Source organism: Cervus canadensis, chromosome 12 (genome assembly GCF_019320065.1).
Source record: "Cervus canadensis isolate Bull #8, Minnesota chromosome 12, ASM1932006v1, whole genome shotgun sequence".
NCBI lineage: Eukaryota > Metazoa > Chordata > Mammalia > Artiodactyla > Cervidae > Cervus > Cervus canadensis.
Window position 1 is genome coordinate 2,543,549 of NC_057397.1, and position 20,394 is coordinate 2,563,942.

The following is a 20,394-nucleotide window of genomic DNA, read 5'->3' on the forward strand; positions in this document are numbered from 1 at the left end:
GTGGAATCCCTCCATATGATCTGCATTTGAAACTTGATTCTGTCACGTACTAGACGAATGGTCCTGGATGAGCCACTGTGTCTCTCTGAGTCTCAGTTTCCTCATCTGTAAATAGAGATGCAAGTGCTAGCCTCCTCACAGGCTTCTGTGAGGATGAGCAGTATGACGCAAATAGAGCCTTACACAGCTCTGGGTGCGTGAAGGATGCTTGACAAGTGTGTGTTGCCCCCGCTGCCATGTTCTTAGACCAGAAACTCACTAAGGCAGCAGGGTTTTCATCAGTGGCTACGATCGTCCCTGGAATAGGGCGCTTCACCCCACACGTCTGCCGAAGGATGAGTTTGCAGAATTCTTCTCATTCAGTTAGAATCTCGCATCATGATCATGTCCCTGGTCCTGGTTACTTTTTGCTCCAGGAGGAGAGGTGACGTGCCTAACTCTGAACAGCTTGGGCCTTCAGACGTGCAGCGAGGAATATGGAGGGGTCTGGCGCATTCTGGACTGTGGCTCCCCAGACACTGAGGTCCGTACCTACCCCTTCGGATGGTACCAGAAGCCTGGTAAGTGACCTGCCCTGAGCAGCGACACAATTATTGCTCAGTGCCCTGGGGAGTGGATGTTATTTCCTCCATTTTAAGATGAAGAGAGTATGGCGCAGAAAGCGGAAGTTATTTGACCCGAGCCACATAGCCAGCAGGAAGCAGTCAGGTTACAAACCCAGCTCTGACGACTCCAAACTTCTCTCTTCCCCTTTCATGCTGTGCCTGGTGGGTCTCCCACATCCCACGAGCTATTGGATGTGAAACTGTCTAGATGAAATGTCTGGCTGGTTTTCCCCCAGCTCAACTCAACTGGCCATGGAGGCCATTGACTAATAAATTGAAAAAATAAAACTGACTAATAAACTAATAAATTAAACCAGTGGTAGGTTGGCCGTGTGTTCCAGAACCATGTCCAAGCCTAGAGACCTGGGATGGGGCTCCTTGGTGGAATCTGGTCCTTGACACTTAAACATGAATTTACTAATCGCAAGACATTTTGTTGCTGCGTAGCAGATTTTTTTGGCGTTGGTTGTTACCAGGCTGAGTGGAATCCTCTTTGCTCCCTCCTTGAGTATCCTGTGTTTGGAGTCTATGACCTTTATTTTATCTTAACATCTTGAAGTGTTTTAAGGAAAACATCAGGCCTGTATGATGAAATAGCCTCAGTGGGTTTCTGCGTATGTGTGCTAAGTTGCTCAGTTGTGTCCGACTCTTTGCAACCCCATGGGCTGCAGCCCAACGGCGCCTCTGTCCATGGGATTCTGTAGGCAAGAATACTGGGGTGGGTTCCCATGCCCTCCTCCAGGGGATCTTCCCCACCAGGGATCAAACCCATGTCTCCTGCAGCTTCTGCATTGCAGGTGGATTCTTTACCGCTGAGCCACTGGGGAAGCCCTGGGTCTCCATGAGGGAGAGGAGGGGTAATGTGCCATATAGAGGAGGCTTTAACTATCTCACAGAGACTGGGGCATGAACGCCTGCCTAGGTTGGTGGCTCTGCTGGAGATCCAAAGCCAGGTCTGGGTATTTAGGGCCTTCAGGACTGATTTCTCACTGTGCAATGCCTCTTTGCCCATCTGTCCTCTCACACCTCTTCCCATCTCCTCACCCTACCTACCAAAGGCTGGAAAATGTCATTTTTCATCTTTCCATTGCGCAGGGAAGGGCTGGATAAAAAGAATCTAAGACATAATTCATTTGTTCAGAAATATGGGAATCAGACCTGAGTGTTACAACATCTTGGCAGGAGTTGGCAAGGAAAAGTATTCAAGGTAGTTATTGTCCAACTCTTTCCCATCTGTTCTGTTTCTTTTTATCTGACTGCAGAGACTATTAACTTTTTCCGACATATATTTCACAGGGTCAGACTGAGGACTCAGGAGTTCTGACCAGGGCATTGGCCGAGCATCAGCCGTGCCGCGGGGGTCTCTGGTTTTCTAAATCCAGCCTCTGTTCTTTGGGGTCTTCTTGTGTGTGTGCCTGGCTGAATGCAAGCACTTGACAAATGTTATCCCATCTAATCCTCACAACCACTGTTAGGTGAGGAAACAGAGGTCCAGGGAGGCTAACTCACTTTCCCAAGGTCACACAGAGCAGGTAAATGATGGAGTTTGGACTCAGGATTGTTGGACTTTGTCAAAAAGAACCAGGTCCAAATAACCAACTGTATAACCAAATGATGTGGCTATACTCAGCCGTGTGACATATTCACTATGATGTAATGGCTGAATATGAACACAATATGATTCCTATCCTCCAGGTGCTCAACTTAAGGAATAATTGATGTTGGTGCTGTTTAATTGCTCAGTTGTGTCCAACTCTTTGAGACCCCATTGACTGTAACCTGCTAGGCTCCTCTGTCCATGAGTTTTCCCAGGTGAGAATACTGGTGTGGGTTGGCCATTTCCTTCTCCAGGGGATCTTCCTGACCCTGGGATCCAACCCACATCTCCTATGGATTCTTTACTACTGAGCCACCTGGGAAACCCTAAGGAGCAATTACAGACTGTAACTAAATAAGCCATTCTAGTGCTGGATTGCTCATATCATAAATCTAGAAGTTTTGAAACTCTGTTGAGTGTCCATACTGAGTCATACATTGTTCTGGGCAATGGGAAATGTGAAATTAATAAGATGTAGTCATTTTTCTTATTATAGATGCTCACATCCTAGTAAGGAGGTCGTGGGCGTGTATGATTAACTGAACCATCCTAGACTCAGGACCAGAACAGACATGCACAAGGAGTTGTGGGAATACAGGAACAAGAAATTAGCTCTGCTTCCGAGAGGTGGAGATCCGTTACTGACAGCCTCCTGCAAGCCCTCCTTCATGGTTCAGGGACCACTCCCTGTAGGCTCTGGTCTGCTGGCCTGGAGCTGCCCTCACAGGCAGGTTTCCACCCTGTACACTGCCTGTTTTCAGTGCTTGGGTGAGTGGGGTGAAAGATATTAAAATGCCACAATGGCATCAGTTTCTCAGGACTCCTGGCTGGCAAACACCCTGAGATGTGCATGGCTCAAGGCCATTCTGGTGTGAGTGGCTCTGAATCTCCCATTTCAAAAGAGCGGAAGAAAGCGGGCTGGCTGACACAGAGTTTTGGTGACCTGGTGTGGCCCATGGCTCCCATCAGAGCAAGACCAGGTTCTCACCAGTCCGTCTTTCTCCCTTAAGTCATCTGCATCAGAAGCAGGTGGCGGGGTAGGTCTTAAGACTCGATGAATGATCTCCTCCTAAGACCCAGGCAGAGAAAAGGAATATTATTCAAGGAAACTGGCTCCACTACTTAGACTGGTCTTGTAGTTGAATCACACTGATCCAGTACGAAGTCACCTTTTGATTTGTGACATATTTTGAGCCAAAACACAGTCAGTCACCTTCTGGATTCTGAACCTTAGTATGGCCTTGTATTCTGTTTTCTGTTGTAGACAAAACTACACCAGTGTAACTCTGGAAAACCCAACACACAAGCTGACATTGTCATTACTTTTTCCCCTTCCTCATCGTTGTGTTAGACAGTCGCGCACAGTCAGAGGAGGGAGGGGCCCCGCAGGAGCAGGGAGGCTGCACAGAAGGTCCTGTGCCTTGAAGGGTGACCTCTCAGTCAGCGTTGGCACAGGAAACAGGGTTTTTACAAAGAAATTCTTGCAAAGAATTTCTGTAATAGATTTCACCCTGGCTTCAAATCCATGGCTTGGTTGTGTAGCATCCTGCCTTTGGTGGTTTTTGGGGTGTCATGACCTTGAGCACTGAACTCTGAGAGCATGTACCTCAGGGGAGAGTGAGATTCCTTCTGAGATACGGCTGGGGAGACCCTGTCGTGAAACTCGGAGAGGCAGAGGCGAGCAGGGTGCTCGGAGAGGCAGGGAATGTGGTCAGGGACCTCAGGGCAGAAACCCAAACCCAGAGAGATGACAGATGGATGGGTAGATCCAAAGATCGATACAAAGATAGATGTTAGATCGATGGGCAGATAGATAAATAAACAGATGATGGACAGGTACATACATACATACATACATATTCCCTGGTGGCTCAGATGGTAAAGAATCTGCCTGCAATGCGGGAGACCTGGCTTTGATCCCTGAGTTGGGAAAATCCCCTGGAGAAGGGAACGGCTACGCACTCCAGTGTTCTGGCCGGGAGAATTCCATGGACAGAGGAGCCTGGCGGGCTCATGGGGTTGCAATGAGTTGGATAAGACTGAACCACTTTCACTTTCATATATACCTTGGCCACATAGTTACTTAGACATAAAGCATGCCTTCTCTATTGCCATCTATGTTGAGTGATGAGCGTGGACTCCTGACTTGACTCCAGGCTGAGAACCAGACACAAAAAGCATAATGCGGGGTCTGTATCTAAAGAACTGGATGGAAGAAAGGGACAGGAAGGGCCATTTGTTGAGCTCCTAATGTAATAATAATATGTTCTGACGCTCAGTCGTGTCCGACTCTTTGCAACCCCATGGAGCCCACCAGGCCCCTCTGTCCATGGGATTCTCCAGGAAGAATACTGGAGTGTGTTGCCATACCCTCCTTCAGGGGATCTTCCCAACCAGGGATCAAACCTGGGTCTCCTACATTGCAGGAGGAGTCTTTACCGTCGGAGCCTCCAGGGAAGCCCCTACTGCATGTCAAACACCGTGGAAGCACCAGAGATAGAAGGTCCTTCCCCAAAGGGTTGAGCCTGGCCTGGGAGGCAGACGTGAGGGAAGGAACATTTCTCAGGCACTTAGTGATGCCAGAAACACTTCTGCAGTGCTCTCCCCGAGTTCACTGGGACCGCTGTGGGGCTGGTGCTCTCCTAGCCCCGCATCTGGAGTAATTACTCCCTCTCCCAGAAACGACTCAGCCCTCTGGCTTGTCTTACTGTGGGGAGATGCAAGGGGGCTCCTGGAGCACAAAAGGGGGGCAAGAAATGTTGTTTTACAAGGGATCACACCAGAGCCACTCTAGGGGGAGTCTGGGCGGAGTTGAAGGAGTGTCACGTGGAGGGTGCAGGGACAGTGGGTAGGATGGCCATGGTCCTTCCCTGCAAACCCGGGGCCCCCAGAGACCTGCATGCAAGAGACAAGACCCTGGTACTGAGCTGTGTTCTCAGAACAAAAATGGAAGTCAAGTCTCCTAGGAACCCAGAGAGAGGCACAAACCTAGAGCTGTGAGGGCCCAGGGGGGCCCCCCAGAGAGCCGTGTGATTTCTCACTGCTGTCCGCAGCGAACAGAAAGTTCCAGGGATCTGAGCACAGAACTCAGAGGCCCAGGCCTAGTGACTGTGGATGCAAATGAGGCTGTTTGCAGCCCCTTCCGGGCAGGGCGACAGTACTCAAAGAGGAAGCATCTTAGCAACCAGGGTGGGGATGGAAGGGGAAGAGGCTGCACTGTGGTCCAGCTGCCTTGAGCCTCCGGGCTGCCTGGAAGGGGGCGCCTCTCAGAGGGGAGCTGAGCTGCTATTCAAACCGCCACCGCCCCCATCCCCCCACCCCCTGCAGCCATGTGTGGCCTGAAAGTGGGGCAGGGTCTTTGGTTTGTTTACAAAGTCAAATGTGGCTTCTAAAAAAAACCAATAGAAGCCTCCCACTTCCTCTCTTCTGCTAAACAAATGCACTTGGACCCTGTAGATAGATATTCTAGATATGGGAACGACTTGGAAAGGAAGTGACTGGCTCTTCTAATTATGCCTCTCTGCAGCCCACATAGAAACCACTGCACGTAGGAGAGCTTACTGTCTAATTCATTCCTCAGCATCACTCACATCCCAGCATGAGCGTCTGCCACTTGCTTAGCATGGTGTCAGCTCCTTGGCTAGGCTAGTGTTTAGTCTTATTTAGTCCCTAAACAATGTGATGAGGTGGGGTCTCTCCTTACCCCCATTTTCTGCTCTTCTGGCAAATGTGTTACAGTTAGGGAGGGCTGGGCAGGTACAGGGCGGGGTGTCGTGGTTGCCACTTTCCATGGTGTAAACACCCTGGCCGCAGCCCATTTCAGGCCACCAGCTGGATGTCACTGAAAGCAGAGTTGGGAAGAAGCAAGAAGGGTTACCATCCTCTTGCTTCACAAGCATGAATTAGCTGAGCAACTGGCTCAAATTTGCACAGTGCGATTCTCTGTAGGAGGGCCCCCAGGGAACGAGGGTGTTGAGATTTTCAGTGCCCCGGGGGGCCCAGGGAGGCTGAGAACTTTCAGGGTTCAGCTATTCCTGCACAGTGAAGAAGGTCCCACCCAGAGGGTTGACAGCACCCTGTCAGGAAACACTGGGGGCTGAGAAAGAGTAAGTAAGGCAGTAGCAGCGGGTCTAGGTGATAAGTGCCTGGATGTGCACGTGATAATTATCCCTGTGGACAGCTTGCCTAACTGTTCTCACAGCCTTGGATATATAGAGGTTCTGGAGATTCATTAATGTTGTATAAATCTTTCCTTCACAAACCGAGCTTGCTTTGAATTTCCAGACAGACTTCCAGAAGGAGAATCACTGGGCCCAAGAGGGTGGACTTCTGAATGCCCTCGTTACAGATCCATCAAATAACTGTTCTCTGGAGTGTGCTGACTCTCAAGGTCTTTGCTCTGAGGAAGCAAAGATGGACATTTAAATGAACTCGCTGGCCCCCTGGGTACCGTGGAGGGTGGTGGGTGGTTCTGAGTTTTGTGTGAGGAGCTCACAGGACGCTGGGTGACAGAAGCCTTGGCTCAGTGATCCTCAGAGTGAGTCCGTGGGCCAACAGGGTCAGCATCACCTGGGAACTTATTAGAAATGCCAAATCTTGGGCCTCAGCTCACACCTGCTGGGCCAGACACTGCGGGGGAAGCTCACAAGTGTGCGTCACCAAGGCCTCCAGGGCATTCCAGTGTCCGCTGAAGGCTGGGAACCAGGCTCTAGAATGATGACCGGGAGCAGGTGCTTTTAGGCAGATGGAGCCAAGCAGAATGGACACATAAGAACTGAGGCTGTAGAACTCAGGGAGGCTGGGTCACAACGTGTCCGACCAAAGTGAAGAAGGCAGAGGAGGAGATGGGGTGGGAAGGGACCCAACCCGGGGCTTTGGGGACCAGATGGAACAAGAATCTGACCTAAGGTTTTTGTGGAGGCAGACAAGGCTGAGCATCGATGACAAGGATGTGTTACTGTGAAAGACTGATATATGTTTTTTTAAGTTTTGCTTCACTGACAATTTCAGTAGTGCTGAAATTTTTAATTTTATTTTACTTTATTTTGTGTTTTTCTTTTGGCCATGCCCCAAGGCATGTGGGATCCTTGTTCCCCAGCCAGGCATGGAACCTGCACCCCCTGCATTGGAAGCTCAGAGTCTTAACCACTAATCTGCCAGGAAGTCCTGAAAAGGGCAATATTAAGAGTAAATAGTGGCAGCATTTATTGAGTGCTTACTGTGTGCCCAAAGCTTCACATACACTGACTCATCTAAGCCTCAGAGCCCTAAATGAGGTACTACCATTACTCCCATTTTACAGACAGGGAAGCTGAGGACAAGGAAGGTCACCCTGGGTTCCTGACCCTTGACCCTGAGCCTCACCCATGACCCTCGACCGCTGCCCATGCTGCACTGTAGCTCAGAGAGGGAGAAAGTCTGGCCGCACTCCTGGTCTGGGTCGTTGGGAGAAAAGGATGCTGCGGCTTTGAAGACTGTGATCTGTTCAGAAAGAGGAGAGGCAGGGGAGAGGGCGATTAGCACTGATGAGCCACCTCCCGGGTGTGTGTAGTCTCTCGTTTAATTCCGACATCATCCTATCATACCAGTGTCCGAAGCTGGGGATAGAAGAAGCCAGATCACTTGTCCATTTGCCCTGCTTCTAAGAGGCACATGGAGGTTGGAGCCCAGGTCTGTCTGCTCACCTACTCCAGGTTCTGTCCACCTGCCCTGCCGCCTGCCATGAAGAGCTGTCTTGTGACGTGTCAGGCCCTGTGCCTGGCCTGACCCTACCTCCTGTCATGCTCACGGCAATTCTCAGCATACACTGTGTCATCCCCATTGTACAGATGTGGAAACTGAGGCCCAGAGGGGCGAAGTGCTTCCCCTAAGTGAGCCAGCTAAGCAGCGATAGTGGGCATTTCCTTTGTTCACCGCATGTCTCTAGACGTCCACTCTCTGGACCATGGCTGGTCTGCACTTTTGCACCTCTGGCTTTGGCAAATGGTGTGAAAATAAGTGCTATGTATCACTCGTAGGCAAAGCTGTGAGAGCATGGGCAGCCTTGTCCTTCCCAGCGGGAGCGTCTGGGAGGCAGGGGTGTGATGGAACCTCCCCTTGCCTGGGGCTGAAGGGGCTTGACACAGAGGAGAGCCCCCAGCACCTGCAGCAGGCATGTAGCTCAAGGGAGAGGAGACCCTTGGTTGCTTTAAGCCCCTGAGATGTTAGAATATCCCTTCAGCACAGCCCACCCCGTCCTGACCACACAGGAGTGGAACCAGGCGCTCTGCGCACTGTCTTGCCTTCCACGCACGACTTTGTGTCACCAAGTAGGACCTCTCTTCCTGCCTTCAGGGCTTGATGATCCAAAGAGTCAAAAAGAGCTAAAAGGCCGTCTTTGTCTTCTTTTCAGTTTCTCGAAATGACGCTCCCAGTTTTTGTCCTTCGGTGGCTCTGCCTGCCCTCCCGGAGAATGGTGAGTCCATGGTCGTCTTTGTCTCTCCCGTGTGAGGCTGACCTTCTCCTTGCTTCCGTCCATCACATTTCTGACCTCAAGCTCCTCTCAGTTAGACACATGCATGCAAAGAGCAAACACCAGCACCACACCCATTTCACAGACAAGGAAACTTGCAATGGTTAAATGACGGCCAAAGAACGCCGCCAAGCGGAAGCCGAGTGGGACGGGAGCCCAGTACAATAAGTCTGCTACACGTGTATGCGTTCCATCCCAAGAGCGTGTTCTATGACATGCTGACAAAGTTAGCCTAGGTACCCGGATAACACAATGGGTTATACAGTAGTGTACTGTAATAGGTTTATAATGCTTTTTGCACAAATAATGCATACAGAACAAACAAAAAAAAATGAAACATGTTTAATCTTACAGTCCACTCCCTTGAAAAGTACAGTAGTACAACACTACAGCTGGTGCATCTTAGCAGTACCAGCTGTCTCACCGCTGCCTACGCTTGTTTCCGGACATCTTGAGCTTGAAATAAAGATACTGTACTACTGTACTCTCTGCAGTTCTGTACAGTAAAGTACACCAAACAGTACCACTAGCAGAGTAGGCACGCACCTGGCCATGCATGCCAGACACGTGAACTAACTTACGTGATTGGACGTGAGAACGCACGTTTGCATCTTTCAAAGTCTGCAGCTCGAAGGTTCCTGTGTAGGGGGTTTACTGGTACTCCTGATTTTCCTTCTAAGGTTTGTTTTCACCGTATGGCGTGGTCACGAGGCCTGCACAAGCCTGGGGCCGTGTCAGGAGCCGTGGTGTTTGGGGCCCCAGAGTGAAAGGAGTCAGGTCTTCTATGTGCGGAGGAGTCGGGGCTCAGAGCCCCGGGTGCCCCCGAGTGGCACAGTGACCTCTGAGGCCGGGCACTGGCCCCGAGCCCAGGAGCACGGGCAGGCTGAGGCTGCTGTCTCCTCCCGCACCTGGCACCGTGCCCAGCACCGCTGGCCCCATCTGCTGCCTGGGCAGCGGGAAGCGTGGGGCTCTGGGCGCCGGGTGGGGTAGGGCGGGAGTGGGCAGGCCAGCGTGGGCCTCACTGTGCGTCCCGCTTCCGCCTCCCCTGAGTCAGGAAACACGAGGCTCTCATCATTCCTGTCCGGTGACATGATGTCTGAGGGGCGCTAGACGTGTGTCATCACGGTCCTGGCCAGAGGGACAGAACGTGGCTCGTGTAGGAGGGAATCGTTTTTAGTCAAGGCTGGGCTGACTTCAACCCAATGTCTTCAACCGTGTCGTCACTTCCTTCACTCAGCAAAAAGAGCTGACTCTGTGTGTACTTTTCCCCCGGGCGTTCTATGCAGAATATCAATGTCTAAGCACTTACAGATTTCATGTCTAAGACTTTTGATCATCACACCAACCTCCAAAGGCAGGTTCCATCTTCCTATTTGTTAATTCAGAAAAATGCAAATGATGCCAGAATACAGAAGGAAAAAAAATCACAGGATTATTTAGAAGTTACTCCATGTCAATTAATACTTTGGTTTATTTCCTAATCTCTTCAGTTTTTTTCTTTTTAATGTGTGTGTGGAAAGTAGTTGTAATTTCTCTTCAATGCTTTGTTTTTACCTAATATTGCATCATGTGTGTATTTCCAAACTGCCGTAGATGTGCAGATCATTCGTGCATGCATGTGTATATTCATTCATTCATTCAATCAAGTTCTTACCCCTAAAATGTTCCCACTCTGGTGATGAAGATACAAATGGAACAGTATCAGCCACGACTGTCATGTAGTTCACTAACTCATTCCTCTATTTCTGGGCATTTGATTATTTTTGACTCCTCATCACTATGAAAATATCACAAGAATCCCTTTGTGCATAAAGCTCTTTCCAATGTCCAGATTATTTCCTGGTGGTGGTGGGTGTACCTTCTCTGAAGCAGAATTACTGGGCTTAAAAACTCTAGATTTTAAGACTCTAGGTCTATATTGCCAAATTAGTCCCAAACAGTTGTTTGTAGTTTCACACTTGCTAGCAGTGAATCAAAGTGTTTTTTTTCCATCACGTGCTTAGAATTCTTAAATACTGTCACTAAGAAATCATTTATTAAGTTTATGGATAAAGAAAGTTTTGATATCTTATGTCAAATGTATACTGTTAGATAGAAATCAATCAATGTATAAGCATCTTCAGGTGATTTTACAATGCTTCCAGTCTGTTTTTGATAAGATTTGTATTACTGAGATTTGGATCACCAACAAAAGAAAAAAGATATAGAATTCCACATCACTCTTCATGAACACACAAAGTCTGCGAATCTGGGTAGATGTTTTGAAAGTGGAATGAGATGTCACAGTATTTTCAAATATGCCTTGGACGAGTGTGGTTGGAAAGCAGAAGAGGTGTGGGGCCAACATTCCATCTGTGCACAGAGCTCCCAGGTTGGAATTAAGAGTGTGAGCATGTTTGTTTGATGTGTCAGAGGCAGGAGTATTGGTGCCTTCAGGGTACTGGTGCCTCTATGTGATGCTGACATGGATGGTGTGCATGCATGTGTGTGCACACACATGCAAATACACACCAAGCATATGTAAATCTCTCATCTTTATGCGCTTTTTATTCAGGGAGAAAAGGAAGTATTTATTACATACCAAACATTGCATAAATGATTTCATGCTCAAAAGAAAGTGAGATGGTCACAAGGTCTATTTTTCAAATAAGGAGTCTGAGGCTCCATTAGGGTAAATGACCACACCGGGATTGGAACCCACGTGTATCTGGGTTCCAGGTAACAGCCCTAGTTAGATGAAAATGTTTGGTTTGAGCTTCTGGAAAGGGTGACAGAGATGAACTTCCCCATCTCAGACTTGTCCAGAGAACTTTTAAAGTCTTGGCCTTGTTTCTTTTATGAAGTTGTGTGTATAAGCTACTCCTTCAACATCTGCTTGAAAAGGGGAATTCTGATGCAGTGATGGATGGATTAATGTGAATAGAGGAGTCGAAGGTGACCTGTGAAACCTCAGGGGCCTGTCTTGGGTACATACTGTGTGCTAGGGACCACTCTAAGCTCTGGTTTATGTTGCTTCAAAGAAGGTTTCTAACACATTAGCGGGTTTGAAGACAGCGCAGAGAAAGTGTTAGTCTCAGTCATATCCAGCTCTTTGTGACCCCTTGGACTGTAGCCCACCAGGCTCCTCTGTCCATGGGATTTTCCAGGCAAGAATATTGGAGTGGGGTGCCACTTCTGCCTCCAGGGCATCTACCTGACCCAGGGATTGAAATCTAGTGTCCTGCATTGCAGCTGGATTCTCTACCGCTGAGCCGCCTCCATAATGAGCTTCAGAATGACTCATTACTCTCTCCCTTTGGGCTGAGGTGGAGATACACGGGGCGTGGACAAGCTAGGCTTTGAGAAAATGAAAATGATTGTGTCATCTGTGTGTCAAGTGCCATTTTACCCTAAAAGGGAAAATTGTATGTTTTTTTAAATAGGCAAAATGGCAAAGATGGTATTTCTTCATAAGAGAAAAGGTCCATTGCTTCTTAAAAGACCCATGACAACCAGTCCAGAGCGATGTTTAGGACATTGGAGGCTTCCTGTATGATGGCCACTATCTCCCCGTCCCCTGCAGGCCAAGCTTGGGGTCTTTCAAGGGGTAATTCCCAGGATAATTGCTTGTCATCCACTATTTCAGAAGCTCTTCTTTTAGTGGTGTCATTGAAACAAACTGAGTATTTAGAGTGCAAGCCAGAGGAAGACACCAAATGTGAGTCTTAGAAAATCGTGTCTATGCTCTGAGTTCCTTTCACCTGAGGAATTTCAAAACACCCTTTAAAATACACTCTTGACTGTGAGCACAGGTTGCTACCGGCAGATCAAGGCTGTGGGTGGGGCTGCAGCTTGAGAGGGTGAGAGGTGTGTTTGAAGAAGATGCCTGGTCAAAGTCTGCCCTGCTCAGCTTCCCCAGCCTGGAGCTCAGCGACAGTGACAAAGCCCGAATTCCAGGTCGATGGAGATAAAAGCGGCCGCGCCAACAGGCTTTCTCGGGGACACACGATTGTAGTCAATCAACTTTGTCTGCTTGGCCTCTGTCCTTTCCTGGCTGTGCCAAGGAGCTGATGGAATTCAGTTGATCTGTTCTGCAAATGTTTTCCGTTAAGCTGGAGGCAGAATTGTGTGATCCTAAAAAATGCCAGCACTGGCAGGGAGTGTGTGTCTGATTGAGGGAAACATCAGGGCATTCTGGTGCAGCCATGGGCTTTGAAGACCGTCCGCCCGGCTTCCAATCCTGCCCCATCACTTAACCACTGGGTACTCCGGGGCCAGATTCCTCAGCCTCCTCAAACCTCTGTTGGCCTCTGTAAAGTGAGGATGGTGGTGAAATATAAGAAATATCAGTCTAGTAGGTTTGTGTTGTGGAATAAAAAGTACAAGACTCCGCACAGAACCTGATAAGACTGGGTGTTCAAGAAATGTCTGTAATAATTCCCAAGTTCAAACCCATCCTTTTACAGAGGAGGAAACAGGCAGAGAGAGAAAGAGTGACTCTCCCAAGTCACAGCCATTTAAGGTCAGAGCTATAAAGTCATGAATGTTTCCGTTATTATGTATATAGTACCTTAATCTGCCAATCACTGTGCTAAGAACTTCCATATTTTCATCCCCGTAACAGCCCTAGGAGGTGTGTACCCTCATGTCCATTTTACAGACTTGGAAACTGTTAGTCAGAGAGGCCCAAGGTCACAGAATTAATGAATGGTAGAGCCGGGATTCAAACCCAGTCTGATACAAACCCAGAGGCTCCCCACTGAAGATGCTGACTGTTGCTGATTGGGTCCCCCAGGATTCAGACTCGGAGATTAGAATGCAGGTCATATTTTAGGGAGTGGAGTCCAGGGGGGTGGAAGAGGAAAAGAGGACAGAGAGAACTTGAGCCTCAGTGCGACTTTAGCTCAGTTGATCTCCGGGGATGCTGGGATGACCTTTAAACTTGTTACACCCTCACATTGGTCACACATAGATATGGCTGCCCTTCTGGGGTGCCACCCTCCCTGCAGGGGTCTGACAGTAGGGTCTCTGCCAGCAGCTCTCCCAGCAGCTGGGGAAGAGCCCTTTATTCCTGAAGGGGGTTCTGGAGGACATCCTGCATCCCAGGGGCGCTATACTTTAATGATCTCATCTGGGGCTCATTTGAGGCTGGGATGGGAGCTATTAGCAACTGTGTCCTGCAGAGACCCTGGGCACTGTCATCTGCCTGCCATAGCCACTAGTGTGGTGATGTGTTAACCCACACACACGCCAGTTCGTCATCCTTCTGGTCCTTGGGCTGAAAGGGCCATGTGAGCAGGCACTGACTCCAACATTGCCTCGTGTTTGCGTAAAACTTAAATCTCCTTTTCGAAATGCACAGAGCTGACGTGTGCACACGTACACAGAGACACACAGCCTTTCTCTGGACCTCACAGTATAGACTCTGTCTCTATTCATGGGATGTGGTGTCTAGAGGTAGATTCCATATCCCAGGGCCCAGCGAGGTTGGCAGGCACGCACTCTTTCCTGTCTGCAGCCTGCCTCTTAGAGCGCTGAGTCTAGCTAGCAGCGGCAGTGCCCACCTAGACCAGTGCTTGCAGCCAAGACGCCCACCTGCCCCGGCCCGGCGCTGCCTGGGTGGCTGTGACCGGCAGGACTGAGTGTGCTCTGGACACAGCCTTGCCTGGGGCAGGTCCCCCGGACCTATACCCTGCTGCTCGGAGACCCAGGGACTGAGATGGAGAAGAGGCTGGCAGACTGGGATCCCAGCCATGGCGGAGGGAAGTAAAGTGGGACACAGGTGGAAACTGGCCCCCAGCTCCGAAGGCTTCACTTCTATCCACGGAGGCAGGAGGAAGCCTCGGGCTAGCTGGTGAAGTGCAGGATTTGTGGCACAGTTACGGTTCCTCTGCCTCAGCTGCCATCCCCCTGTTCATTCGCTTGTTTGTTCAACAAGTGTTTAGTGAGCACTTGCTCTGCCGGGCACTAGGTACTAGGGCCAGAGCCATGAACGGAGCCTCAGAAAGCCCCGCTCCGTGGAGCCTTCATCCTGGTGTATCTTTGGGGCTGGTACCTCCTTGGCGCTGCGCTAACATCACCCTCACCGTCCCCATCAAGCAGCCTCTTCAGCACTCCCTACCCCTTCACCCTGCCGTAGTGTCTGGGTATCTTTGTGCTGTGAAATCTTCTCCCGTGTGTACTGCTTGAGTAATTGTTTGCCCTCCTCTAAAAGGGAAGTCACATGGGGCAGGGGTTTTTATCTGTCTTGTTCACTGCTATATTTAAGCTCCTAGAAACATGACTGTACCTAGTCAGTTCTCAGGAAATAGTCCCCAGATGAATACACGTATTTCTCTTGTTTGCTTGCTTGTGAGATTTCATGCTCCAAAGGGCGGATGTCATGTAATTCATGGTTTGATCCTAAACACTTAGCAAAGTGTCTAGTAGATGCTCAATCTTATTTTATTTACAATTATTTGCTTTTTTAAGGAAAAATATAAATATTCATTTTGCTCTAGGTTAGTATTTTAAAGCTAATAGTGATTCAATTAATGCTTGTTGAAAGAATGAATAAATTAATGAATGGTAACCAGGTGAATAGATTAGAAATCACATGGGATGTAGGAATTCCATCTTTGCCCTCCTTAGGTTGTGAACTTGATGAATTTAAGGGATGCTTATGAGTTTCAGTTGTTACACTTATAAAATGGAGATGATGGTGTCTTCAAAGAGGTTGTTATTAAACTTTAAAGATGCCTTATGTGTAAAACTGCTGCCCCAATGCCTGATGAAGTTTGGCCATGTTGGAATAGCTAGATTAGGTCAAGCACTGCCAGTTCTAAGGGATCCTTTTCACAGGTCACCTTTGTGGATGCTGCCCCTGCACTTGTATAGTATACAACCTGTGCAACTGTACATGGTGTGTCTGGGAGACATTTGATTAATGTTTGCTGAATAATTGTGTCTTAAACCTTTGTTAGATCTTAGAGACTGGAGAAAACAAAGGATTTACCTTAATAACTTCCTTCTCAGACAGCACCAGTTTTATACTAGGCCTCAAGGATTGGCTCAATTGAATTGAAGGGAAATAGGGTCAAGAACAAAATATGCCAACCTTCTTTTGTGACCTGGAGAATCCCAGGGACGGGGGAGCCTGGTGGGCTGCCATCTATGGGGTCGCATAGAGTTGGACACAACTGAAGCAACTTAGCAGCAGCAGCAGTAGCAACCTCCTTTTGTATAATAACATTTTTCCCAAGAGTGGTCACATTTTAAGAAGTGGGTAAACCAGGAAGATTTCATTTTTAAAAGTGGAAATTCTGATCCTTTGTTAAGCATTTGAGGGGAAATATTTCAGAATGGTTACCCTTCCTAGGACCACTGTAATCACTGTGAGCTGATTATGAATTAAACCATCTCTGAAAGCAATCTATCAACAGTGGTAGATTTCCTTTATTTTTATGGGTTATAATAATTCTGTTGATTAAAAATGGTAATACGATGTTACCAGTGGCTAGTGCTACACAAAGTTTTTATTTTATTTTATTTTTTATTGTTGTTGTTGTTTAGTTGATAAGTTGTGTCCGACTCTTGTGACCCCATGGACTGTAGTCTGCCAGGCTCCCTTGCTCATGGGATTCCCCAGGCAAAAATATTGGAGTGGGTTGCCATTTCCTTCTCCAGGGGAAACTTCCCAACCCAGGGATTGAACCTGTGTCCCCTGCATTGCAGGAGGATTCTTTACCACTGCGCCATCAGGAGCCTGTGCTGAATTCTCTGGCCTCCTTAGTGGAACAGAGTCTTATTTGTCAAGGAAGTAGTCACCTTCCCTCCCCGATAAGTGAAGTTACCAGGAGAGGAGGGGAGCCTAGCACAGGGGTGACTGTGGGAGGGCTTCCATGTAGACATTACCTCATGGAGGGGGCAGAAGGAGATGAGATGAGAGGGGGTGGGGTCAGAGGATGGAGAAAGAGGCGTTACTGGTCCTACTGTGATGGTGTGAGGTGGAGAGGATGAGGTCCCCGTCAGTGGAGTATTCAAGCATGTTGGAGATTCCCTCGCTGTGGGAGGGGGTGGCTTCAATGGCCTCTATACTTCTGTTTTAACTTTTCTATTTTGGTAATTCTAATGACTGGTTCGGTTACACTTTAAGGTGTGGTTTTTTATTTTCTGTTTTTGTGATAACTTACCCAGAGGGAAGCAGAAATCTCTTGGTAGATGTTTTTAGAAGCAGAAGCAGTGAAGCAGAGAGACCTTGGCATTGGGCAAATCTGGGTTTCAATTCCAGTTCTGCTCCTCCTCTGTGTCCTGGGCCAGTCGTCCCTACACTTCTCTGAGCCTTGGGTTTCTCGAGGCAGAGTCTTCATATCTCCTGCGTCCATGAGTTGCTATGAGATTTGGGTTAATCGGGAAGGACAAGTGTTTAGCATGATACCTAACGTGTGTAGTGAGTAAGGGGTCAGTGGGGACAGCTCAGCGGCTCCTGCCCCCACAGTGGCTGGAGAGGCGGAGGGTGGGAGTGCTGTCTTGAGAGCCTGACTGCCTGGGTTCAAACCAACTCTGTGACCTTGCGCGAGTTCCCCACAGTCCACTGAGGTCAGGGTGGCCTCTGTCCCACACAAGAGCTCAGAGTCCCTAGAGAAGCCTCTTCATTACTGGAATTACTTTGCTCAGCTTACATTGGTCCTCAGATGCATGTGTGCCTCTGAGTTTCTGCACGTTTCCCCAGCTTCCTAGGATCACTTGGGGACTCCAAGGAAGAGTTCAGATGCTCCAAGTAACCCAGCTGTCCTGCCACTTCCCAGGAAGCCTTTGTATGGGGGTGGAATTTGGGGCCTCCACTTGATAAAAGTCAAACTTCTTTGAGAGAAATCATATTCAACCTGAGCCTTTGAATTTCCACTAGGAAATTCTGCTTGTGACACATTTAGTGATTTGCTGTGAGGACGTGGACAGAGTCTGGTTTCTTGGGTATGCTTTTTTCTTAGACATTTCTTGAGAAGTGTCTTTGAAGTTAGCAATGTAAAAGGTGATTACTCACCAATCACAAGCTCACAACCTCAGTAAATGTGGGACTGTTTCAGATGTCTTTGAAAACCCCTGCCTGGGATGTCCATGCCGCTTGCGTGCCTGCTAAGTTGCTTCAGTCATGTCTGACTCTTTGCGGCCCCATGGACTGCAGCCCACCAGGCTCCTCTGTCCGTGGTATTCTTCAGGCAAGAATACTGGAGTGGGTTGCCGTTTCCTACTCCAGGGGATCTTCCCGACCCAGGGATTGAATCCCCGCCTTTGAAGTCTCCAGCATTGGCAGGCAAATTCTTTACCACTAGTGCTGCCTGGGGAGCCCACATGCCACTGCAGGAAATCAGTTCATGATCTGGAATTGAGCCCGGGGAGGGAGGGGGCAGCTGCAGTGGGATGGGGATTGGAAGGGGACAGTCTGGGTCAAGTCCTTGACATTCATGAGCTGTGATTTTGGCCATGTGATTCACCAGCTCCAAGCTTCAGTTTGAATGTGTAGTCACTCAGTTCAGTTCAGTTCAGTTCGGTTCAGTCGCTCAGTCATGTCCAACTCTGTGACACCGTGGACTGTAGCCAGCCAGACTCCTCTGTCCATGTAATTTTCCAGACAAGATTATTGGAGTGGATTGCCATTCCCTTCTCCAGGTCATTTTCCCTACCCAGGGGTCAAACCCAGGTCTCCTGCATTGCAGGCAGGTTCTTAATTATATGAGCCACAGAGAAGCCCCCATTATTAAATATCACAGTTTAAATGAAAATGTTTCACAAACAGGAATGGGCCACATAAAAGTGAGATATTATAAAATCTCATGTACATTATTTGCTTTCTATGTGATCCACTGGTCAATGAATTGATTTTGTTCAATTATTATTTACTGAGGTCTTGTGGTATGAGAATAATCACAGCATTAATCTTTATAGAGATGAAAAAAGAGTGAGTATCCCATTTCTCCTTTATTAATTAAGGAGCTCTATTAATTCACTCATTTGTTACATGTTTATGGATTGGGCAGTTCATGCAAAATTGTGATATTGATATTCCTGTTTAGCATGTAGAACCCTTTAATAAATGCTAGCTACAACTTTATTTGACTTCCCAGGTGGCTCAGTGGTAAAAAAAAAAAAAAGAAAAGAAAAATCTGCCTGCCAATGTAGGAGACTTGGGTTAAACCCCTGGGTCAGGAAGATCCTCTGGAGAAGGAAATGGCAACCCACTCAGTATTCTTGTCTGGGCAATCCCATACACAGAGAAGCCTGGCAGGCTATAATCCATGGGCTCACAAAAGAGTTGTCACAACTTTTTTAGTTTAACAACTAAACAGCAACTGTATATCAATATCTATCGTTATTTTTTGGCCACGCCCTGTGCAACATGCAGAATTGTGGTCCCCTGGCCAGGAATCCACCATGCCCCCTGCAGTGGAAGTGGTGAGTCTTAACCACTAAACTGCCAGGGAAGTTCCAATATTGTTAGTATTTTTATATGCTACTATGACAAGTCTTGGAGAATTAATAAAACCAAGGCAGACTCTTTGATCTCTAGAAACTCATAATTTAACAGAGGGAAAAAACATAAGTAACTTGCAATGCTGCATATCAGTGGAGCACTTGACTTATTTATAAGATACTTAGAGCAGAAGAAAAACTCCTGGGAACGGCCGAGGAAGGACTCTTGGGAGGGTTTCTGAGGGAAGTGACATCTGTGCTGGGTTTTGAAAGATGATATGAGCTTATCAGGTGCATAAACTGACTTCACTTTGCAAGTGCAAACAAAAGGAATAGTGAACAAAGTCAGACAACACAGAATGTTTTGCTAGACCACCAAACATGAGTTTGGGGTGGTAGGAAGTAGGTGGATGAGAGAGGAGCCTGGAGACACAGGTGAGGGAGGCAGCAGACAGAATGAGTGAAAACTTGGAGGCCATGTTTTTTTGTTTGTTTGTTTGTTTTTTTCACTAGAAAATCATATAAATGCATTTACCCCACACAGAGTATCCACTTATAATGGATATTTAGACTTGGAAAAAAAATAAAACCATTTATTTTGACTTTCTTTCTGTATTGTGTCCTTTCTAGATGGACAGTCTGCTGATATACTGGTTAAGGATACTGTTGAACGTTTCAAGTCGGCAGTCCCACGGGTAGTGGTGCCAGTTCTCAAAAAGAGAATGCAAAGAGGGAATGAGTTAAAGAGCGTGAGGATGGAAGTGAGACTTCAGGGTCCAGCTTTCAACATGCCGAGTTTGGGGTGCTTCAGGGAGGTATCTAGTGAGTCCTGAGTATCTCAGCGTGAGGCTTGGACAAAGGTCTGTCCTGGAGATACTTCTGATAATCACTAGCATGCCAGTGGTATTTTAAGCCTTGGGGGTCATGAGATATATACTATATACTCACCCTTGGAGAGTATATAGAATGTAAATAGTAAAGGTCAGGGACAGACCCCCCAAGGAACTGCAGTCTTTAAAGGAAGAGCAGAAGAGAAACCAGAAGAGGCACTAGGAAGCTAAAAGGAGCACCAGGGTGTGTGGAGTCATGGAAACCAGAGTACCTTCAAGGAAGATGAAGGCTGTACATATTCATTGGATTAGTCATGAAGGGCCTTTTGTAAATTTCGCTGGTGAAGAGGGAAGAAGCTACATAGTAGTGATTTGAGAAAAATGGAAACTACAGACTTTCCACAAAATCTTGGCTCTGAAGTC

General features: G+C 47.9%; 1 protein-coding gene across 1 annotated transcript in view; it reads left to right on the plus strand.

The window, feature by feature from the left end:
* The window catches only part of TG (thyroglobulin), a 235,697-nt gene that overhangs the window by 80,835 nt on the left and 134,468 nt on the right, over positions 1-20,394 (plus strand). Inside the window, exons 34-35 of the mRNA XM_043483790.1 lie at positions 417-560; positions 8,594-8,656. Coding sequence (XP_043339725.1) covers positions 417-560; positions 8,594-8,656 — 207 coding nt within the window. The remainder of the gene's footprint in view (positions 1-416; positions 561-8,593; positions 8,657-20,394) is intronic.